The sequence below is a fragment of the Oryctolagus cuniculus genome, chromosome 17 (assembly GCF_964237555.1).
Source record: "Oryctolagus cuniculus chromosome 17, mOryCun1.1, whole genome shotgun sequence".
Lineage (NCBI taxonomy): Eukaryota > Metazoa > Chordata > Mammalia > Lagomorpha > Leporidae > Oryctolagus > Oryctolagus cuniculus.
Genome location: NC_091448.1, coordinates 61,631,848 through 61,656,311, shown reverse-complemented (window position 1 = coordinate 61,656,311; position 24,464 = coordinate 61,631,848). Strand labels below are relative to the sequence as shown.

The window sequence follows — 24,464 nt, the reverse complement described above, 5'->3', positions numbered from 1 at the left end:
GGCAAGGCAGACAGGTAGACCCGGAATCTTCTGGCGAGCTCTGGAAACGTGGCCGCTGGGCTGCGGGCAGTTTCTGCGGCGCGCAAACGCACCTGCAAGGAAAGTGCCGATCTCAAAGCTCCACCACTCGATGCACACCATGAACAAGCTGGGAATAGCCAGACGGGTGTATGAGCCCCACTCCTGCAAGCAGTCCACGGTCCAACCTGGAGAACAGGAAGCAAAAGAGCCGTTCAATACCAGGAATTCGACTGCACACACCCGCCTCCTCCAAATGGGCCAGAGATGAGGGAGGGGTGACCTCGGCTTCCCAGCAAAAGGTAAAGAAAATCCCACAGGGGCAGAGTGTGGGATGGCAGGCACCAAGCTGGCAACACTTGGTAAAACCGAAGCCAGTCTATGCCCTGTCACTTACACAACCCACTCCTGGGAAACTCTCGTACGAGAGCTCAATAAAAGCCGCGTGGGATACTCCCTGTGGTAGAGTATGGCTGTCGGGTGTTGTGGACATCAAGGAGCCAAACTTAGGAAAGCAGAGGTGTGAAATAGGAGAGAAGTGCCTTGTGACAAAGCCAAATCCTGGAATGGTTGTAGACGCAGCTGAGGCAACAAGGCTACACCCACCCACCCACCACACACGCAACACTGAGGTCTTAAAGTGTGCTGTGCTCACAAACAACCAGAGTACAAATACATCAGTTGGGCTAAAACAAAACAAAAACCTTCAGGGGGCTGGCATTGTGGCAGGTCACCGTCCGCAGTGCTGGCAACCCATATGGACGCTGGTTCGAGTCCTGGCTGCTCCACTTCCCTGTTAATGCACCTGGGAAAGCAGCGGAAGATGATCCAAGTCCTTGGGCCCCTGCACCCACGTGGGAGACCCGGAAGAAGCTCCTGGTTCCTGGCTTAGGCCTGACCCAGCCCTGGCTGTTGCAGCCATCTGGGGGAGTAAACCAGCGGATGGAAGACCTCTCTCCCTCTCTCTCTCTCTCTATCTCTGCCTCTCTGTAACTCTGCCTTTCAAATAACTAACTAAATCTTTAAAAATAACTAAATAAAAAACTTCTGTGCCTTGAAGGACATAACCAACAGTGTGGAAAGGCAGCCTGTGGAGGTCATGGACCTGCTGGGGGTGCCTGGAGCCGATCTCCAGGACCCACAAACACGTCCTGCAGCTCAAGAACACAACACCCAACCACTAGACTGCCAGATGGGCAAAGGTACCTGTGTAGACCTCTCTCCAAATAAACACCTAGCAAGTTTATGAAAAGATGCTCAATAGTATTTTTTTAAAACTTTGTTTATTTACTAACTTTGTACACAGAAGAGCTGTACAAATGAATCTCAATGGAGAATGGGACTGGGAATGGGAGAAGGAGGAGGAGTGTGGGTGGGAGAGCAGGTATGGCGGGAAGAGTCACTGTATGCCTAAAGTTGTACTTAGGAAATTTGTAGTCCTTAAAGAAAAGGTTTCTTGGGGTGGGGGGAGAAAAAAAAAAGAAGGTGGCTGGGGAGAGGGAGAATTGTGACATTTGATCTGAGAAAAGGACAGAGGGAAGAGGAGGTGCACATTGTAAAATATCGTGGCCAGCACTGGCTGCCTGTCCAACCACACTGCTCCTCCTTCTGCAAACCCTCGTTTTCTTCCGGGCACCCATACCTTCTTTGCACCTCGATGCTGAACCAACTACCCTTCAACTTCTGGATACGTGAGCCAGCTATATAAGCTTAGTAAATTAGGTGAAGCTAAGTTGAACTGTTTTTTTTCCCCTTTCAAACATATAGCTGAATGACTCCTGATATAAATACACACACCAAAAACACAATATTTTCAACCCGCAATGTAACAATGTATTTCAATAATAATCATCAGTGGATGCTAAAACCCCTGGATGAGAGGTCTTTGAGGGAACCAGACAGTTAATTGTTAGGGAAATATGAATATGGATACAAAGCATATGATTCTCCTTTTCATTTGTTACCTATTTAGTTGAAAGTCAAAGAGAGAAAGACAGAGTGCCCATGCCCTGGATCACCCCCCAGATGCTTGCAACGGTTAGCACTGGATCAAGCCAAACCCAGGTCTCCAACATGAGTGGCAAGAACCCAAATACTTAGGCCTTCACTGTTGCCTTCCAGGGTCTGCGTTAGCAGGAAGCTGGATTGGCGTGGAACAGGACTCAAGTCCAGGCACTTAAGTATGGGACATGGGCATCTTAACTGCTGGGCCAAATGCCAGCCCCAATAATACAGGTTTTTTTTTTTGTTTTTTTGTTTTTTTGTTTTTTTTTTTTGACAGGCAGAGTGGACAGTGAGAGAGAGAGACAGAGAGAAAGGTCTTCTTTTTGCCATTGGTTCACCCTCCAATGGCCACCGTGGCCGGCGCGCTGCAGCCGGCGCACCGCGCTGATCCGATGGCAGGAGCCAGGAGCCAGGTGCTTTTCCTGGTCTCCCATGGGGTGCAGGGCCCAAGCACCTGGGCCATCCTCCACTGCACTCCCTGGCCACAGCAGAGAGCTGGCCTGGAAGAGGGGCAACCGGGACAGAATCCGGCACCCCGACCGGGACTAGAACCCGGTGTGCCGGCGCCGCTAGGCGGAGGATTAGCCAATAATACAGGTTTTTAAAGATTTATTTATTTATTTGAAAGGCAGAGCTATGGGTGGAGGGGGGTAGGGTGGGGAGAGGGAGAGAGAGAGGTATCTTCCATCTGCTGGTTCACTCCCCAAATGGCTTCAATGGCCACAGCTGAGCCAGGCCAAAGCCAGGAGCCAGGAGCCAGGAGCCAGGAGCTGGTTCTCCCATGTGGGTGCAGGGGCCCAAGCACTTGGGCCGTCTGCTACTGCTTTCCCGTGAGCATTAGCACGGAGTTGGGTCAGAAGTGGAGCAGCTGGGGCACTAACCAGCACCCATGTGGGATGCCAGCACCCCAGGAGGTGGCTTAACCCACAACACAGTTCCCGCCATAATACCTTTAAATATCATATTCAGTAAATTTTTATTTTCTTCAGTACGCTGGTAATATTGTGGTTATTCAGGAGAATGTAGCTGGAGAGGTGCATACTGATATAATTACTTGGCGAAGTTTTGTGATGTCAGTACTTAACTAGACAGCAACAAATGGCTGGAATGTTTTCCCCTATTTTCATGTGCTGGAACCAAAAGGTAATGCAAATTTCCCGTGAACTTTATTTATTTATTTGAAAGCCAGAGAGACACAGAGGGCCCCTACCTGCTGGTGCACTCCCCAAACGTCTAATATTGTTGGGGCTGGGTTGGGACTGAAGCTTGCAGTCACTCAACCCAAGTCTCCCATGAGAATGACAAGAACCTCACCACCGGAGCCATCTCCGCTGCCTCCCAGGGTCTGCGTTAGCAGCCGAATTGGAGTGGAGCTGGGACTCAAGTCCGGGCACTGATACGGGATACAAAAATCCTAATTGACATCTTAGCTGCTTGGCCAAACACCTGACCCCTCCATGAGCTTTCTGAAGGCCCTTCATATATCAACACACATGAAGACGAAAGGGACAAATACGGCAAAATATTAACAACAGTCGGCACATCTGGATAAATCATATGTGAATGGCCAAACCATTCTTCTCACTTTTTGGTGGGCTGGAACATTTCAAAAGTTAAAATTTTAAAAAGTGGTTGGGATTACAAACTGCGTAAAAATATTCAAGGGTGGGGCCGGCACCGTGGCTCACTTGGTTAATCCTCCGCCTGCGGCACTGGCATACAATATGGGCACCAGGTTCTAGTCCCGGTTGCTCCTCTTCCAGTCCAGCTCTCTGCTGTGGCCCGGGAAGGCAGTGGAGGATGGCCCAAGTGCTTGGGCGCTGCACCCGCATGGGAGACCAGGGGAAACACCTGGCTCCTGGCTTCGGATCGGCATAGCTCCAGTCATGGCGGCCATTTTGGGGGTGAACCAATGGAAGGAAGACCTTTCTCTCTGTCTCTCTCTCTCACTGTCTAACTCTATCTGTCAAATAAATTTAAAAAAAAAATCAAGGGTAATGCAAAAACACGCAGCTAATGCTTGTTAAGTACACCTTACGTTATCATCCCGGTTCTAACACCACCACATGAGTTCTAACACCATCATGTGGATTAACTCAGTTAATCTTCGCAAGAATTCAACGACGCGGGTCCCACTGTGACTTCTGTTGTCACCACTTTACAGATGAGGCTCAGAAATTGCCCCACTGTGACGAAGTGGTGGCAGCAGCAGTGTGGCCACCTGAGGTCCCCTCCATGCAGACTCCAGGAGAGAACTGTTTGAATCTGGGCAAACTAAACATGCAGACAGATGTTCCTCACCTAGGCACACGTTTGCCAGCTGGGAACAGCCCTCAGTATGCACCTGCAGCAAGCCATGGACCTCCCGGACATACTGGCTACCCTGGCCCTGGGCTGGCTGTCCAGGGCCCCACCTGCAGGCTTTGCAGTTACTGGTCCTGGCAGCTTTCCCATCCCAAATCAGCCAGGTGGGCTTGCAGGGGGCACCATGCACGCCAGACTGCCACCTCCGCTCAACTGCCCACCTGGATTGGAACATTTAACTCAGATACTCATTCATCAACAAACTGAACTACTCAAAGTCTTCATAGGTTTTGACGCTAGTAGCAAACACAGAGTGAGGCGCAGCGTTGGAGGGAGGGTTTTCTTTGCAGTGGAAGATGACTGATGGCCGTGCCAGAAACGGTTATGGGGCGTCTGGCTTCACGATAATGTGAGCCCAAAAGGGCAACAGCAGTGGTAGGCCCAGCTCCTTCGGGCGACAGAGACGCTAGCTCCCCCTGGTGCACCTACAGGTCATGTCGCTCAGACCTGGCACCCGCGCCTGCCACAGCTGGAACTCACAATGAGAAGAAAAGAGGATGTGCTGGGTCCCTGCGCTTTGTGTGGCTGTCACGGACATGTTGATTTTGAGGTTAAATCTCGCGATGAAAGAGGTGTGGCTGGAGAGGTTTCTAAGCGGTGGACTGGGCCTTGGGGACACTGGTAACTGTGGGGTCCAGTTCCCTTCAAGACTCCCATGCGATGCCCAGGGCTGGCTCCCTCCTTAGCTTCGTGTTTTCTGAAAGATCTACAGGTTGAGACCAAAACGTGGGAGTGGATTGATCAAAACTCCTCGGAAAACGTGAAATCTGCGTATTGACTGGGGATACCTAAAAGGAAAACTTAATTTTTTTCTTTTGTGAAATGATTCGTGTGAATTAAGCTGGGATGCCTGTAGCTCCAGTACTGTGATTTTGCATTGTAGAGTTTATTTTCCCTATCACTGCCTCATTTTTATATTTATTTTATTTTTATTTATTTTTGCATTATGTACTGTGCATTTATGAGAAGCGACAAGGGCATTTTTGCATTTAGAAATGGAACTTTTTATGAAAAATTTCTTTGGGTTATAAAATCTGATTTCTTTTCTTTTTTTTTTTTTTAATTTGACAGGTAGAGTTATAGACAGAGAGAAAGGTCTTCCTTCTCTTGGTTCACTCCCCAAATGGCCACTACGGCTGGCATGATCTGCCGATCTGAAGCCAGGAGCCAGGTGCTTCTCCTGGTCTCCCATGCAGGTGAAGGGCCCAAGCACTTGGGCCATCCTCCACTGCCCTCCCGGGCCACAGCAGAGAGCTGGCCTGGAAGAGGAGCAACCAAGACTAGAACCCGGCGCCCATATGGGATGCTGATGCCGCAGGTGGAGGGTTAACCAAGTGAGCCATGGCGCCGGCCCTAAAATCTGATTTATTTTCTACATTTATAATACATTGCTTAAAAGCTTACTAGAGTAATATTCATATAAAAGTAGGAAATCATTCCATTTTAAATCTAGTTACAATTTATTTCACTTCAAAGGTAATGGCATTTTGCAAGTACTATATATTCAAAAAGTTAAAAAAATAACAGTTTGTGTTCAAATAATTCTCAGTACATATATCATTGAGGAAAAGTTAGATTTTTAGGTATCTTCAGGAAATTGTACTATACTTAACTTCTATTGGTGAATCTACTATATATAAGACATTTATGTGGACACAATAATACATTTTTAAATGGCTTTCAGTGAACAAGGAAGACGTGATTCTTTCCAAAAGAAGAACACATTTGAAGACTCATTCCCTCCAAAACTGGGTATTTTTTCAATTTCTGAAGTTACTATTTATAGGCAAAATATTTAACTTCTGTATTCTATCATCCCTAGAACATAGTAATTATAATATTCCTCAGATATTGAGTAGAACAAATATATTTCTTCAGAGTATAAATTTCAAAAATAGTCTGATAGATTATTTACAATAACAAAATATCTGAAATAAAAACATTGATATATAAACAAACAAACCAAAAAAAAAAAAAAAACAGAAGAAGAAGTGGGACTTGAACCTGGACAGTCTGGCTCTGGAGTTTAACCACAGAGCCCTCCTACTGCCTCCCTGAGGGAGAGGTGCTCCAGTAAGAGTGGAGAACAGCAGAAGCAAGGAAGAAAGAAAGTTGACCATGAACACAGTAAAAAACAATTTTTTTTTAAAGCAGCAAGCTTGGGGCTGGCACCAGGGCACAGTAGGTTGATCTTCCATCTGCAGTGCCAGTATCCCATATGGGTGCTGGTTCAAGTCCCGGCTGCCCCTCTTCCCATCCAGCTCTCTGCTGTGGCCTGGGAAAGAGTGGAAGATGGCCCAAGTCCTTGGACCCCTGTGCCCATGTGGGAGACCTGGGAGAAGCTCCTGGCTCCTGGCATCAGACTGGCACAGCTCCGACCATTGTGGCCATTGGGGAGTGAACCAACGGACGGAAGACGTTTCTCTCTGTCTCTCTTTCTCACTGTCTAACTCTGCCTGTCAAAAAAAAAAAAAAAAAAAGAAAGAAAGAAAGAAACACAAAGTAAAAGCAACAACAATGGAAAGGACAGAGAAGAAGCAAATGTTTACTTTTTTATAGTAATACTCAGTATGAGAAAATTTGATTAGGTTTTAAAACATTGCACATTTTGTATAAACTGTATTTTGAAACTTCTTGGGCCAACACCGTGGCTCAATAGGCTAGTCCTCCGCCTTAAGGCGCCAGCACACCGGGTTCTAGTCCCGGTCGGGGCGCCGGATTCTGTCCTGGTTGCCCCTCTTCCAGGCCAGCTCTCTGCTGTGGCCAGGGAGTGCAGTGGAGGATGGCCCAAGTGCTTGGGCCCTGCACCCCATGGGAGACCAGAAGCACCTGGCTCCTGCCATCGGATCAGTGCGGTGCGCCGGCCGCGGCGGCCATTGGAGGGTGAACCAACGGCAAAAGGAAGACCTTTCTCTCTGTCTCTCTTGCTCACTGTCCACTCTGCCTGTCAAAAAAACAAAAACAAAAACAAAAACAAAACAAAACAAAAAAAAACTTCTTCATGTGGCCAAAAGCATTCATGAGACTGATACATTAGACTTAAAAGGTATTAATTAAATGCTTAACAGTGATAAATTTTCATTCAGTGTATAAACACTTGAAGAAATTTAAATTGTTCATTCCCAAGTTTTTGGTGTTTATGTGTGTAAGTACTGTGTGACTATTTGGAGGAATGCTGATTAAAGAATGTTAAATGGTTAATAAATTCACATCCAATACACAAATCTACACCCAAAGCTCCCCAAACATTGAAGGATCTATTGCTCTGGGGTAATTAACTAGATGCACCTGTGTTAATAAAAGCCTAAAAGGCAGGATTATTCTTAGGTGTTTAAATCCAATTGAAAATTGATCCCTGTTAAAAATAAGAGTGGGAATAAGAGAGGGTGGAGATGCACAGTTCGGCACACGTTTCCTCGGAGTTACCCCGAAGGCCAAAAACTTGCCATGGGACTCCAAATCCCATTAAGTTGGCAGATACTAATGCCGTCTTACATGTTAAAGTGATCATATTAAGTGTGTAATTGATTATATAGATAGGATTAAGTGTCAAAGAGATCATATAAATAAGACCAATCATCTGGTAATAACAATAGATAGAATTAAAAAGATGAGAATGATCCAACATGGGTAGCAGGCCACACAGCAGATTCATAGAATGACAAATGCCCTAAACAGCACTCTGACCTCAGAATCAGCCCTTAAGACATTCGGATCTTGCTGAAAAGCCCATGAGAGCATTTTAGACATAGAAAGCCAAGACACTTTGGCAAAAAATGATCTACATGAAGGATCTGTGTGAGATCCCAGTGGAAAGAACAGGCCATCAAAGAAGGAGGTACTTTTCTCTGAAGGGAGGAGAGAACTTCCACTCTACTTATGGATCACTGATGGAGTCTGTGGACTCAAAAGGCTTTTATAGCCTTGGCAGCTCACAACAAGAGCCTCGGGTGATTACTGACATCATAAATAAGAGTGTCAATTGTTAAATCAACAACAGGAGTCACTGTGCACTTGCTCACCATGTATGAGTTGTACTATGAGGATTAATGGTAAAACTAGTCTTCAAACAGTACTTTACACTTTGTGTGTCTGTGTGGGTTCAAACTGTTGAAATCTTTACTTAGTATAGAGTTGATCTTCTGTATATAAAGATAATTAAAAATGAATTTTAATGAAAAACGGGATGGGAGAGGCAGTAGGAGGTGGGACAGTTTAGGGGTGGGAGGGCAGCATGGGGGAAGAATCGCTATATTCCAAAAGCTGTACCTATGTAATTTATATTTTAAATTAAAAATTTCTAAAAAAAAAAAAAAAAAGCCTATGAAGATACAATTGCTTTCCCTGTCACTAAAACTAAGGGGTGGAAGAGAATAAAAACAAAGACGGAAACTGAGCAAGGAGACTTTCTGCGCTGGCTTGTCCACTAGGAGCAGAGTAGTGACTTACTGGGAACGACCCACTTCCAGAGAAGCCATGAGGGGTCCCACAGCCAACACCAGCAGATGGCCAGGAAAGGCCACCCACAGAGGCTAAGCAGGCTGGCGGCTCACGGGGGGAACGGGGACTGACTCAACATCACGAAGAGTCTTGCGTGGGTGATGATGTTCTAAAACTGGACTGTGGCAAAGATTGTACAATTCCACAAATCTGGAAAAAAAACCTTTGAATTATGCCTTTTCTAATGAGCGAATTTCATGGTTTGTAACCTGCACCTCCACAAAGCTGCTAAAATAATAGCTGAGATAGCTTTCCTCGTATGACTTTTGAAACATAAATCTGAAATGATTAAGAACTGAAATCTGACAAGAGGAAATGAACAAACAGGGTTTATACACAGAGGTGGAGGCTGGGCAGAGTCAGCTGAGAATTCTCTAAGCTCTCACGTCCTCCTGTCTGGTCAGAGAAGAAAACTAAAAATAAACTGGTTGTAAGAATCAAATGGCACCAGCTCCGCAGCTCACTAAGCCTAGTAATCCTCCACCTTGTGGCGCCGGCACACTGGGTTCTAGTCCCGGTTGGGGCGCCGGATTCTGTCCCGGTTGCCCCTCTTCCAGGCCAGCTCTCTGCTGTGACCCGGGAGTGCAGTGGAGGATGGCCCAGGTGCTTGGGCCCTGCACCCCATGGGAGACCAGGAGAAGCACCTGGCTCCTGCCATCGGATCAGCGCGGTGCGCCAGCCGCGGCGGCCATTGGAGGGTGAACCAACGACAAAGGAAGACCTTTCTCTGTCTCTCTCTCTCACTGTCCACTCTGCCTGTCAAAAAAAAAAAAAAAAAAAAAGAATCAAATGGAGATTTAAAAATCTAAACTTGCCCTATTTAGTCATTTTTAACAGATCGCCTTTGTTTTATATTTTGGTGTGTGTTGTGTGTGGGACATTTCTTGTTGCGGGCAAATGCTGGTCTCGAGTCTGTCTCACTCATACAAATACACTGGAACCCAGATGGGTGGGACCTGGCATCCTACCACATCAGAGTAGAGCAGTACCCCCGCCCCACCCACAGGGCAGACATTCCTAGACACCCCGCAGATGCCTGGAACTGCAGATGGCACCAAATCCTGTAATTACAGATTGACTTGTTTTTCCTGTACACGTATACCTATGATGGAGTGTACTTGATGAATTAAGCATAGGTGGAGATGTTGGGATTAAGCTGGGACTCTATAAAGATACACTGTAACGGCCGGCGCCTCGGCTCAATAGTGTAATCCTGCACCTGCAGCGCCGGCACACCGGGTTCTAGTCCCGGTCGGGGCGCCAGATTCTGTCCCGGTTGTCCCTCTTCCAGGCCAGCTCTCTGCTGTGGCCCAGGAGTGCAGTGGAGGATGGCCCAAGTGCTTGGGCCCTGCACCCACACTGAAGACCAGGAGAAGCACTTGGCTCCTGGCCTCAGATCAGCACGGTGCGCCGTCTGTAGCGGCCATTGGAGGGTGAACCAACGGTAAAGGAAGACCTTTCTCTCTCTCTCTCACTGTCCACTCTGCCTGTCAAAAATAAAATAAATAAAAATTTTAAAAAGATACATTGTAATACAAGTTTTGTGAATGCGGCCTCCCCTCTTCTCCCCAAATCTCTTACATTGGACTCATCCTTCTCCTTGTTGGCCACAGCTAACTGAAGCCACGGAAAGTGAAACGGCACGTGGCCCAGGCTACTATCTGCTACTCAGCTCCCACCGGGATCCCATAAATGAGCTCCCGAGGGGACCTCCTTTCCCAGCAGGAGCGTGCGTGGGGTCTGGAAAGAGTGGTGAGTACCAGGGTGACCCTGGGAGAGCTCCAGGACTGTAGCAGGTTGCCCTTGCCAAATGTGCCCCAGTTCCAGCCGTGGCACTGGCCATTATTTGTTGACTAGAATCCATTCCCCTGTTTTTCACAGGAATAAAGACACCAAATTTTAGAGGCCACTTTTACATTTCTTGCAGAACTGATGTGGGCAACTTTCAAAAAATGTCCTCTTTTCTTAAGATTTATTTTATTTATCTAAAAGCAGAGAGAGAGAGAAATAAAGAGAGAGAGGGAATCTTCCATCTCCTGGTTAACTCCCCAAATGGCCACATGGCAAGGACTGAGTCAGGTCAAAGCCAGGAGCCAGGAACTCCATCCTGATCTCCCACATGGGTGACTGGGGCCCAGGCACTTGAGCCATCTCCCACTGCCTTCCTGGGTGCACTAGCAGGCAGCTGGATCTGAAGTGGAGCAACCAGGACTCGATTCAGTAACGCAATACGGGATGCTAGCATCGCAGGCTGTGGCTTAATTTGCGGCACCACAACACCAGCTCCAGGAGAAGTTCTTAGACAGTGTGTGGGTGCCCTGTCCTCTCCTTGCTACCTGCATCGTGGGAGCCATGCTGGAGCCATTGTGGTCCATGAAGTGACCTTGGGAATGGAATTGACACGGTGGGGAAACAAGGTAAAATCAGCATGGAACCAGGTTGCCTACTGACAAGGGTGGAGGACACAACTCCGTGCACGTGGCTGGGCCATGGGAGGAGGCTTTGCACAGGACAGACCCCAACAACTCCCTCGGGTTTCTTGTATTTGAGGGAAAGTAAGGTCTGATCTTCTTTGTGAAATTGTTGTTTGGTTTCTCTGAGATTCACAGCAGAATGTAATCCTAACACAAACTCTATCTACAATATTTAATTTACTAAAAATAATGGTAGAAGGAAGATCACATGTTAGTATTTATTAAATCTGATGTTGTATATCATGGGTGTTTGCTATTTCTCATACTTTTCTCTAACTTTTACATGTCCAGTGGTTTGTGACTGTAATGATGTTATCCTCAGGGCTGGACCCAGGGTACAGAATCAAATCAGAAGCAGTTTAAATTTATGGTGTCTCACCCGAATAAGAACTTCTCGAAAGCACACATGTGCAATGGCCAGGGGCTCACGACAAAACACTCAGCATCACTGCCTGCAAGGGAGATGTTAACTAAAACCACGGGCCAGCACCCCACACCTGCTAAAGTGGCTTCATCAGGAAGATGAAAGATAGACGAGAGTGGGTGAGAATGCAGAGAAGGGAACCTCGCACGCTGGTGATGGAACCGGAAGCAGCACTGGGGGCTCCTCCAAGAGCCCAAAAATAGCACAACCACAGAAGCCACAACTGCACTGCAATCAGTGTGTCAAAGGATATCTGATGCCTCTGGCCAGCTGCAGCATTAGTTACAGCAGCCCGGACGGGAAACTCAACATGGATCCCCACGGAACAGACGCAGAAAATGGGGTTTATGAGAGCACTTCAAAAGTTTGCGCAAAACTGGAAGGAAAAGACGAGTTTACTCTGGTGCAAAAAAAAAAAAAAAATGTTTGAAATCCAGGGGCACTTTTTTTTTTTTTTTTACATAGGATGCATTTTTCAAGAATTTTTGGCAGTACCCTCAGATACACACTGGGAAATACTATTCAGCCTTTAAAAAGAACAGCATTCTGTCATTTGGGACAACACAGAGGAACTTAAAGGACATCATGCACCGTGAAATAAGCCAGGTGCAGAAAGATCAATACCAGTGATCTCTCTTGTATGGAATCTTGAAAACGTTGAATTTGCAGCACAGACAGTAGCACGATGAAAACAGAGTGGGAGGGAGAGGCCGACGGGCACGGATGTCAGGTGCACAGTCTTGAGTTTCAGCATCCAACACGGTGACTACTGTTGTGAATCATGTACTATGAATTTCAACATAACCGAGAGACTGAATTTCAAATGAATCACCATAAAAATGGTAAAGAAGTTCGGGGAGAGAGACATTAATTAGCTTGATCTACTCATTCTACATTGTGTTTATGACTGTATCAAGCCATCACATTTGGTTTGACATGCAACCAGTAGATAGAAGATCTCTCTTCTGTGTCTCTGCCCCTCAAATAAGCAAAAAATAAAAAACTGACCCTGAGATTTTCATTTTTCAGTAACTTAGACATTCTCCATACTTTTTAGATTACCTAAAAAAGATAAAACAAAACAAAAAAAAACCCTCTCGAAAAAAAAAAATCCAGAAACCAGAATTACGACTTTCTTTTTTCGGAAAAAAATTTTTTTAATTTATTTGAAAGGCTCAGAGATATAGAGCTATCTCCCATCTACTGGTTCTCTCCCGAAATGCCCACCATAGCTGAAGGCAGGCCAGATGGAAGCCAGGAGCCTGGAACTGCACACAGGTCTCCCATATGCGGGGCTGGGACCTCCCTATCCCTCCACCCATCTCCTGCTCCAAGGGTGCACATTAGCAGGAAACCAGAGTCAGGAGCACAGCCACGACTCCAAGCCACGCACACTGACACAGGATGGGGGCAACCCAAGTGGCGGCTTAAACTCTGCGCCAAATGCTAGCCCTGGAATCACATCTTCCTGAATATCCAGTAACAGAATTGAAGAAGTCTGTGGCTCCATACCTCCCCAGGTGTCGACGTGGATTCTTTTCCACCACACGTAGAGGAAAAGGAGGGCAGACACGAAGAACTGGGAGGTGGTGTTCGCCCAGGCAGAACCCCTGCAGGACAAGAAGTCAGCACTGCCCATCAGCAGTCTCCTTCCACATGCAAACCAGCTGACCACCCTGCACGGGCTCTCACGCCACGGCGGGAATCGCAGCCATTGGCTGAGCCCGGAAGTCCCGGACTACTTCCTTTGAACACTTGAAATGCTGAATCCACTTATACTGCACTTGTTCCCCCTCCACCAGGGTTGAACTTTCTGGAAGAACCAAACATTTCTGTTCATCCATGGAAAAACAAAAGAACATTAAGATTCAAAATCTCCACCTCTTCTCCTATCATAGACTTCAATAATGTACCAAATAATTTCTTAAACATAACTAGCTAAAAGGGATTTATTAAACCACGACAAAAATACAGGTCATAGCGGCTTTGCTTCCCAGGACTATAATAAATTGGCTTTCTATTGGCAAATGACCTTGGAGCCCCTTCAGCAGGTGTGATGCCCACTTCATCGTGACAAACGACGTGTCGCCCCATGCTGGCACAGAGACAGGAATTCTGCTCTCTCGCCTACTTTTTTCATTGCACTGTTGCACCAGCCAACGCCTTGAGCAGTTCAAAGTCTTTATTTGACTCCTTTCTACTTTAACATCCAAGGCACCTGGGGTTTTCCAAAGCTGCTTTTCAGGTTGCTTTGTTTTTTCTGGGCTGAGATACAATCACCAGCCCCTGCCCAGAGGGTGGTCAGAGCAGCTAAAGCCCGCCCTCCGCTTCCCTTTAATGCCAGCATCGCCACTCCAGGAGGAGCTGAGGCCTCCTGACCACACAGGCCATGCTTTTCAACTGCACCTGGGAACGTGTGCCCACCCCTACCTGTGATGGCAAAAACTTCTTCCCCCTAAAATAAGAGCAACCCCACTGCCCTTGCTCTGGGTCGCGGCTTCAGAAACAATTCCCTGTGGTCCCCTTATTTTCTGCAAATAAATTATTTGTGTGCCAACTGCTTCTAATGTTTCCCTTTAAAGGCTTGTTTGTTTGAATGGCGGTACCCGCATTAACCATGTGTGTAATGTGTACACACACACACACACACCTCTCCTTACATACCTGAAACAAAGTCTCATGAGAAATAGTTGACGCACCTCTTCTTTTCCCTTTTTTTCTACTGAACTCATAATACATTTCATTTTTACAAAGTACTGGCCACGACCCACTCAACTGACTTCCATGTATAAAGAGACACCCTAGGGCAGGCATTTCACCAAGTGGCTGCTGGGATACCTGTGTCGCACAGCAGAGTGCCTGGGGTTGAGTCCCAGTTCTGGCTTCAAATTGCAGCTTCCTGCTAAGGTGCACCCTGCGGGCAGTGGTGACAGCACAGGTCCTGGGGTCCCTGCCAACCACAGGGGAGACCCAGGTAGGTTCAGCCTCAGCCCAGCCATGGCTGCTATAGGCACGGCTAGGGGGTGAAGCAGTGGACAGAAATATCCTTTCTCTCTCTCTTTCTCTCTCCCTGTCTCTCAGTGGAAGGAAGGGAAGGAAAGAGAACACACTCCCCTAAAGCATCCACAATCCACTGGGGCTGGGGCTCTATCTATCCCTGCGTCTTCAAGAGGGGGTGGGGTCCACACCGGCAGGTTCTCCTTTCTTCGTGGGACCCCCACATCCTCAAGCTTCCTAAAGAGGGGAACGTTCTCAATCTTACAATTCAGAGGCCTTGGGAGAATGCCTGCAGGCCAGTGACCCTCTTGTGTCTCTCTGCCTGAGTCACCCAGCACAGCCTCCCCAGACCACAGCATCTCCCTTCCCTGTGGACATGCAAGCTGCAGCCCACACGTGGCTTCTTCCAAAACATCGTCCCTATCCCTCCACCTGCTCAGCCATTCCCCCCCAGCCACTCCAGCTGCTCCTGGGCGCTCCCCGCTCTGGCTCTGACCTGTGGCATAGTGCACCTGCACACCCCGCGCCAGGCGCCTGTCTTCCCTCGACTGACTGCTTCACCCCCTGGCCCCTCAGCCCCTAGAACAGATGCAGCACCCCCCCAGACACAGTCTGTGCAGAAGGGCTGAGTCACTACTCACACCACTCCGAGGTGCAGGGCGTACAGCAGGAGGGCATTCATGCCCACGTTGAGGACATTCGCGGCAATCCCGGTAATGACTTGGGGCATGATGACGCCCTACAGCCGCCAAGCAAACAAGACATCATCTTTCAGCATGAGTTAGCCGGGTTCACTAGGCAACAGTTCTCAGAGAGGGTGAAGTGAGACAAGACTGGAACAGCCAGGAGTTAAAACAGACGTGCCTCTTCCACCAGTGCTAACCCCCACCAGACCAGACAGAAGTTTGTGAACGTTTTTCAACGACCAGGCAGGTCATGGTGAGACCACTGGCCGGGGAGATGCCAGGGAAAATGTCTGACCCTCTCCGCAGGGCTGCGTTTGGCTCTCAGGGACAAAATGCCCAGTGAGGCCTGTTTGCAGCAGGTGCGCAGTGAACACTCAGCCCTGGGGCTACAGAGCAGGCACGCCTTCCTTCCACTGTGATGCCCACTTGACACTATATGTCACAGAATGTTTCCTTCAGTAAAATGGCTTCGAGGATGCCATCTTGAGGTTTAAAGGCTGGGGGCGGGCTCAGCCGTGGACACTGCTCAGCCATCTCCTGGCCTCAGCCTGCTCCTCCTCACCCAGAGGTTTGGACCCTGTGCACTTTCAGAAATGTGTCCAGGCAGCTCTGGGCCCTCTTCCTCTAGGCAGAAGCCAGGCTGGCTCCAGGCCAGATGTCAAGCTGCTGGCCAGCACCGGAGGAGGCGCAGGATGGCAGGGACGGGGGCGTCATCAGACAGACTCGGAGATGAGCAGGAAAAACCAGGCAGACTCATTCAGGCATCTGTCCTGGACTGGGTGCTGTCCATCCACAAGGCCCCACATCCCCCAGGCAAACAGGAGATCCAGGAAAGAATTAGAGAAAAAACAACATGGCTTTTGGGTAGAAAATTCTCCAAGAATATTTGCTCTACGTTCCAGTACTATGGGGTAAAAATAGGGAAAGAATCTAATACCTGACTTTGTAAATATCTTGTCTGCAGCTGGAACAGGAAGGCTGCCTGTGAGATTAAACAGAAACAAACACTTCTCATTGACATAGAAATATAACCCATTCCCACTGTTTGTTTCCATCCTGGTTTCTAGGATACTTGTTCCCGGTCTGTGACCTCAGTCAGGACCAAACCCACCAAAACCCACACCAGACACACTGGGATGCGCTTTTTTTTTTTTTTTTTTTTTTGGACAGGCAGAGTAGACAGTGAGAGAGAGACAGAGAGAAAGGTCTTCCTTTTTTTTTTTTTTTTCTGTTGGTTCACCCCTCAATGGCCGCTGCGGCCGGTACACCACGCTGATCTGAAGCCAGGAGCCAGGTGCTTCCCCTGGTCTCCCATGGGGTGCAGGGCCCAAGCACTTGGGCCATCCTCCACTGCATTCCCAGGCCACAGCAGAGAGCTGGACTGGAAGAGGGGCAACCAGGACTAGAACCCGGGGTGCCGGCGCCACAGGTGGAGGATTAGCCTAGTGAGCCGCGGCGCCGGCCTGGGATGAGCTTCTCTAACAGCAGCCATGGCCCCAAGGTCCTGAAGGCTCTGATGGGCCTGTGGCCGCATTGCTGCCATACCCCCCGCCCCGGGACCCCAGGAAACATTCTGGGCGGCGAGACTCACGGCAGGAAAGACATTTCTTCCCCTCGTCAGCTTTTGTATTTTGCTTATGCTGCTGGACACCAGAGTGTCACAGGGTCTGACAATCGGTAAGACGGGGACAGCAGGTACGAGAAACTCAGGCTGAGCATCTATGTCAACAGAGGCGGAGGCGGGGGAGGGAGAGGCACCACCTGAGCTGCTTCAGGTCGTGAAACTTACAGGAAGAGCAGGTATAAAAATCATCACGTAGACTTGGGCTATCCTGAAATAATAATAATAAAAAAAAAACAGTCTTCAGTTAACATTACAACATTTCTGGTCATTCTGTCTTCAAATTGAACCCAGGGTATTTTTTTTTTCTAAAACTTAAAACTGCAGCTGATTTGTGTGGGAGGAATTTAATACCAATTTCCAGGGGCTGTGTCTCTGCAACCCACATCACCGTTACCCTAGGCAGGTTACATGGCTGCTTCCTAAGGGGAGGCCTGACAACCTGGCAGCTGCCAGTACTTCCCTCGCACACAAAGTGGAACGCACACAGGAAAAGGAGCCATCCCCGAACAGCGCTGAGAAGTGTTAGACAGTGACAGGACTACCTCCAGTGAGCAGGAAAGAACCTCTGCTAAAGACCACGTGCCAGGGGGTAAAGCCAGAGACCACGCTGGGACTTTAAGCTCTGACTAGCTTGGCCGCCAGCTTCCTGCTGATGGTCACAACGGGAGGCAGAGGGGATGGCCCGTGCTCGGGTCCCTACCACCCCCTTGGAAGACCCAGACTAACTTCCAGACTCCTGGCCTCAGCCCGGCCCAGCCCCGCCTGTTGTGCCCACATGTGGGGAGTGAGCCGCTGGGAGGAAGATGTCTGTCTGTTTCTGTCTCTCTGCCTTTGAAACAAATATTTAAACACAAACAAAGAAACAAATAATAATAATAATAAGCAGCCAACTACATTGCTATTTACTAGAATGCATCAAAAAATTCATGAAAAATGGAATGAAAAGTTAAGTTTCTTTTTTTTTTCTTAAAGACTTATTTATTTATTTGAAAGTCTGAGGGGCTGTCACTGTGGCGCAGCAGATTAAAGCCCTTGCCTGCAATGCCAGCATCCGGTATGGATGCCGGTTCGAGACCTGGCTGCTCCACTTCTGATCTAGCTCTCTGCTATGCCTGGGAAAGCAGTGGAAGATGGCCTACGTGCTTGGGCCCCTTGCACTGGCAGGGGAAGACCCAGAGGAAGCTCCTGGCTCCTGGTTTGGATCAGTGCAGCTCCAGCCGTTGCAGCCAATTGGGGGGTGAACCCCTGGATGGAAGATCTCTCTCTCTCTCTCTCTCTCTCTCTCTCTGCCTCTCCTCTCCCTGTGTAACTGTGTCTTTCAAATAAATCAATAAATCTTAAAAAATTATTAGAAAAGAAAAAAAAGGAAGTCTGAGTTACACAGAGAGAGAAGGAGAGGCAGAGAGAGAGAAAGAGAGAGAGATAGGTCTTCCATCTGTTGGTTCACTCCCCAGTTGGCCGCAATGGCTGGAGCTGTGCTGATCTGAAGCCAGGAGCCAGGAGCTTCCTCCAGGTCTCCCATGTGGGTGCAGGGGCCCAAGCACTTGGGCCATCTTCTACTGTTTTCCCAGGCCACAGCAGAGAGCTGGATCAGAAGTGGAGCAGCTGGGACACAAACCGGCACCCATATGGGATGCCGGCACTGCAGACGGCACTTTACCCACTATGCCACAGCGCCGGCCCCGAAAGTTAGGTTTCGATTCAAGGGCACAGTCACTTGAGCCATCATCTGCTGTCTCACAGAGGCATTAGCAGGAAACTGGATCAGAAGCTGAGGAGCTGGGCTATGAGCTGGCTGTGTGGTATGGGATGCGGGTGTCTCAAACAGAGGTTTAACCCACTGCACCACAACGCTGGCCCCACGTGAGCCCTTTGAAGTATCCTCACACCTTTGTCAAGGGAAAAATTACTGTGTGCATTTGCAGACGCAAAAACGGACACAAAAGGGAGATGGGGCCAAGGTCAGGCCACCCTGGTCCTGTGTCTTGTCACACTGGGCAGGTGTCCCCTGGCCCACAGTCACAGCTCCACCAGGTAAATGGCTGAGAAGGTCACTCAGCCGCCTGCTCTTAACCCCGGGGAATTCTGGAACTGGAGAGGCTGCTGACCTGGCGACCTCGGGATCTTGTTTTAAGAGCAGGAGGAGGCGCTCGGTATTGATGAAGATGGCCCAGCAGGGAAAGCAACACAGCATCAAGATGAGGATCCCTCTCTGCAGAATGACCCCCACACGCTTCAGGTTCTTACCGCCGAAGGACTTTGAGAAAATGAGAGAAAGTTAGCACCACCAGGCAGGCCAGGGCCTGGGCCACCCGCCGCAAACAGCTCCTGAGACCCGGGCAGCCCTATTTCCCACTGTCCACTTCCCTTGGGGCAGCTGATGGGGCAGGCGGAGCTTCTGAGTCAGGGCTGTCTGTGAGCTAGCGGCTCCTGTGTCATTTTACCACGTGCAAGCCATCAGCCCCTGCTCCCGGGAAGGTGCAGGCACCAGAGACTGGTGGAAAGAAAAGCTAGAGGTGACCTTGGAGAGTGCCCGGGAGACGACGTGGGCCTGGGGGCCTCTAGGGGGCAGTGCGGGGCAGGGGTGCTCAGCGGTGGAGGCAGCAAGGCCTTGAGGAGGGTCTGTGACCATGGAGGCCCAGGGAGTGCTTAGGAGAGCAGACCGCCAGGTGCTCACCAGCTGACGTACAGATAGGCTCGGTGGGGATGGGGAGGAATGGAAAAATATCAACGGTGGCTGAGCCGAGAGAGGGGGTCAGGACCAGGAACGCAAAGAATGTTTTCAAGATGCGTAGGGGAGGGATCATACAGGAAGGGACCAAGGAGCAGACGAGACCCAGAGCACACAATTTGCTGTTTGACAGAATGATAGGAGCCCATCGACTGGGACTGGAGCTCCCGCGCTGGGCCCCGGCAGGTCAGACCAAACCAAAACGGAGTCGCTCCAGCTAAGTGCCACGGCAGCAGCTGAAACTTTAAGGAAGCAGGTGGATCCCAAAACAGACTAGTTCTTCCTGAAAACAGGAGATCCCAGGCTGTCTGAGTCCGTGTAATGAGAAGGCCTCCTCATCTTTCGCCTGGATAGAAAAGTGACCTGAAGTAGCCTAGTGTTTGTGCATCCTTCAAGGTCTCTCCCTCACTCTGCTGTTTCCTTGTCTCCACCCTACAAAGCCCACCGTTCTGCCACTGCCCTGTGGGAGGGGTCTCACGTCACTCCGTAGAGCGGAAGCTGCCAATGAAAGCCGCCTGGATCCATAACTAAATCTGTCGTAAGTTTGGATTTGGATGCGGTAAAGCTAACTCTGCTCTGTTTTCAGCATTGAACTTGAAACATAAAAGGCAAAAACAAACAACAACAACAAAACACAGTGGACAGTTTCCTAGGCAGTCTCTATTATTGGTAATTGCCAATAAGAGAGCTACCTGGGGCAAGGTGGGCCTCACCTGAGACATGAGCGTGTCGCAAGCAGAGGCTAAGCCCGTTCCAACTGAAATTCCAGTGACATTCACAACCTGCAAGAAACAACGAGCCAGGTGCATCTGTCACTGTCAGCCCAGGGACCATCAAGACCGAAGGCACTACGTTTTTATATTTCAGATCAAATAATGTCTGTATCAACTGTTGAATAGACCTGGAGCCATAATCACTCTGTGTAGAACAGGGAATCTTAAATCCTAGTTTATCTTAAACAAAGCAGGGCATTAGAATTTCTGGATTGAAAGGTAAGCTGGGGCAGGTGGTTGACCGAATAGCAACACTAGCACCCCTCCTGGAAGTGCCTGGGTTTGATTCCCAAGCTCCAGTTCCTGACTTATGCTCACTCTTGAAGCCAGTGGTGATGGCTCAAGAAACTGAGTTCCTGCCACCCACGTGGGAGACCTGGATTGAGTTCCTGGCTCCCAGATTCAACTCTATAGCGTGGAGCCTACAATGAATGGGAGGGCACTTGTGCTCACTTGCTCTCTCTGATCGCAGGAAAAAAAAAAAAACTTCACACACATGAGTATTTTTTTATATTTTTTAAAGATTTATTTATTTGAAAAAAAAAATACACAAAGAGAGAAGGAGAGGCAGAGAGAGACAGAGAGAGAGCGAGGTCTTCCATCTGCTGGCTCACTCCCCAGTTGGTCGCAATGGCTGGAGCTGTGCCAATCTGAAGCCAGGAGCCAGGAGTTTCTTCCAGGTCTCCCACATGGGTGCAGGTACCCAAGCACTTGGGCCATCTTCTACTGGTTTCCCAGGCCACAGCAGAGAGCTGGACTGGAAGTATAGCAGTGGGGACTCGAACCAGTACCCATATGGGAAGCCGGCACGGCAGACCAGGGCTTTAACCCGCTGTGCTACAGCGCCAGCCCCGAGTCTATTTTTGTAAACTTGCTGACTCTGCTTGGCTTAGAAGGCTGCTCTTCCTCTACAGCTCACAGCTTCTCCCTTGGTCAAGTCAGCTGGCCAGAGAGCTGTGACCTTGGACCCCACTGCCGACTGCTTTGCTATCACAGTTTTTATCAGACTGAGCTCTGAGAGTATAGCTCTCACTTACAATCGAGGACAGTGTGATAAAAGATGGAACAAAAACCGCTACTTTGTCTCCTGTGCCCAGCTGTCCAGGACACAGGTTTCTTCTTCCCCTCCGCCCTCTTCTCCTGGACCGAGGATTTGCTGAGTGTGCATTAGATACAAATTCCTCCTGAACTTTTACTACTCGGTGTTAGAGACTGGGAAGCCCACCTGGTGCTGGGCAGATGCGATTCCCTGGTGTGTCTTCCTTGGGAAAAGTCTGCTTTCTTGGGGAAAGTTTTATTGCCCGATGTTATTGCGCAAAAGCCATACCCTTGGGAGAAGGCTGGGACCACCTGCAGAGCTACTGGGATGCCGGCAGGGACTTCCTAGTGTAAAATACTGGGCTGCTTCTAAGGTGCACTTCCAAGGCTGCTGCATGCTACAATTCCCTTGGGAAGAAACTCTCTCACACTGGCTAATTCCTAATTTGCATTGTTGTGTCTTGTTTAGATTGTACCTCCGGAAGTTGCTCAAACGGGGGCGGGGTTGGGGTGAGGGCAAGGGAATTTGGTCAATAGACGTAAAAGGAACAAAACTTCTGAGAGCAAGGCCTGTGTGCACAGGCCGGTCACCACTTTCGAGGCCGGGTATCAATAAACAGCTCATCTGCTGCTTCCTTCACCCGTCCTTTGCGGGTGGGTGGTCTCAGGGGGGCTTATTTCCCACAGGCACACACCAACCTTCCCACTTGTGGTCTTCAGGGCTTTCCAATGTCATTCTGGATTTGCATTTACTCTAGTCCTGCAATTCTTTTTATTTATTTATTTATTTTGACAGGCAGAGTTAGACAGTGAGAGAGAGAGACAGAGAAAAAGGTCTTCCTTCCATTGGTTCACCCCCAAATGGCCGCTATGGCTGGCACTGCGCTGATCTGAAGCCAGGAGCTGGGTGCTTCTCCTGGTCCCCCATGCGGGTGCAGGGCCCAAACACTTGGGCCCTCCTCCACTGCACTCCCGGGCCCCAACAGAGAGCTGGACTGGAAGAGGAATAACCGGGACAGAATCCAGCGCCCCGACTGGAACTAGAACCCGGGTGTCGGCGCCACAGGCGGAGGATTAGCCAAGTGAGCCACAGCACCGGCCTCCTGCAATTCTTATATACAAAACTAGGGGAAAAAAAATCTACCATCATTGAGTGATGGAGGGGGCAGAAACGTGGGAAGGAAATCACAAAACCACAGACCCTGAGACCTTAACTTAGTGTTCTCTCCAAGATATACAAGATATACACTTCAAAAAGTCCACAGGGGGAAAAAATGAATGAAAAGATCAAAGATAGGGAGGGGCTGGCATTGTGGTGAGGTGGGTGAGGCAGGGCACACCCCCTGTGACGCCAGCATCCCATAGGAACATTGGCTCCAGTCCCAGCTGCTCCACTTCCAACCCAGCTCCCTGTTAATGAGCCTGGGACAGCAGCGGAGGATGGCTAGAGTGCCTGGGCCCCTGCCACCCAGATGGAGCTTCTGGTTCCTGGCTTTGGCTTTGTTGGCCCTGGCCATTGCAGTCATTTGTGGAATGAACCAGCAAATGGAAGATCTCTTTCTCTCTCTCTCTCTCTCTCTCTCTCTGAATCTTCCCTCCTCCCTTTATAACTCTGCCTTTCAAACAAATAAATAAATCTTTAAAAAAAATAATAAATTCAGGGATAGTGCTGTGGCATAGCAGGTAAAGCCGCTACCTGCAGTGCCAGGATCCCATATGGGCACCAGTTCAAGTCTCAGCTGTTCCACTTCTTATCCAGCTCTCTGCTATGGCCTGAGAAAGCAGTAGAAGATGGCCCAAGTCCTGGGGCCCCTGCACCCGTGTGGGAGACCGGGAAGAAGCTCCTGGCTCCTGGCTTTGGATCAGCACAGCTCTGGCCATTGTGGCCATCTGGGGAGTGAATCAGTGTATGGAAGACCTCTCTCTCTCTCTCTCTCTCTCTCTCTCTGCCTCTGCCTCTCTGTAACTTGGCCTTTCAAATAAATAAATAAATATTTTCATAAAAAGATAAATTTGTTTTTTTCATAATCCATATTTTCCATGAACTTTTTGAAACACCCCATACACACAGATTTCAAGATTTTCTGCACCGAAATAAAGTTAGCTTTTAATCCCATTTGCAACAGCCTCATATTTTTAAATAATTTCGACAAAATAAAACTCTACAAAGATGCCCCACGGTGAAGCCTGAAGCCCTCAGCAGGTCACAGAATGGAAAAGGGGCAGAGAGTGCGGAGATGGCAAAAGGGTGAGGGGCAGCCTCACCTCCCCCACAGAATGCCTGCCCCAGCCAGGCGAGCTCGCCATGAAAGCTGACCAGAGCTCCGGCGCTCCACGGGCCTCTCAGGGTGCCCCACCCACCACCCACCACCCACAGGGGGCCAGAAGGGGCTTTTTCTGAGACTGAAAAGAAGCCACCCGCTATGGCCAGCAAGAGGAGCATTTTCTCACTTCCACTGAGAGCCTGGACGAAATGCAAAAGAGAAGCAATTTTCACCACGTCAGTAACAAATAAATAAAAATCCGTGCACAAAAGAGCAAAGACGGTGTCATTTCAATCCACGGCGGAAGGGTGAAATAAGGCTACCACGGGGAACCGTGTAACTCGATAATGGTCTGCAGGTTTGCTGGTTTCTGTGGCTTCTTGGCCAATGGCTGCGAGCTCCTAGCTGGACCCGCAACCTCGGCCACGAACGCGGGCCCAGATGCGTGCGGGGCACGCAAGATGCCTCTCCTTGGTGTGGGCTCCGCGGCGCTCTCCACACCGGAGGCCCGAGGAACAGGCGGGTCGCGGGTCGCCACGAGGGAGAAGCCGCGGGGGCCGCCGTACC

At 49.2% G+C, this 24,464-nt stretch overlaps 1 protein-coding gene across 9 annotated transcripts in view; it reads right to left on the bottom strand.

Moving 5' to 3' along the window:
* Nucleotides 1–24,464, bottom strand: part of LOC100339032 (multidrug and toxin extrusion protein 2) — a 50,231-nt gene that overhangs the window by 25,255 nt on the left and 512 nt on the right. For all 9 annotated transcript variants that reach the window (XR_007911379.2, XR_007911382.2, XR_515450.3 and 6 more), the window contains exons 3-9: nt 20,536–20,604; nt 19,200–19,348; nt 17,257–17,299; nt 16,405–16,449; nt 15,423–15,520; nt 13,297–13,394; nt 93–206 (exon numbers count right to left, since the gene is read on the bottom strand). Coding sequence is in view for 3 of the 9 variants with exons in the window: in XM_002722654.4 (XP_002722700.2) it covers nt 93–206; nt 13,297–13,394; nt 15,423–15,520; nt 16,405–16,449; nt 17,257–17,299; nt 19,200–19,348; nt 20,536–20,604 (616 nt within the window). In the remaining 6 variants the exon portion in view is untranslated. The remainder of the gene's footprint in view (nt 1–92; nt 207–13,296; nt 13,395–15,422; nt 15,521–16,404; nt 16,450–17,256; nt 17,300–19,199; nt 19,349–20,535; nt 20,605–24,464) is intronic.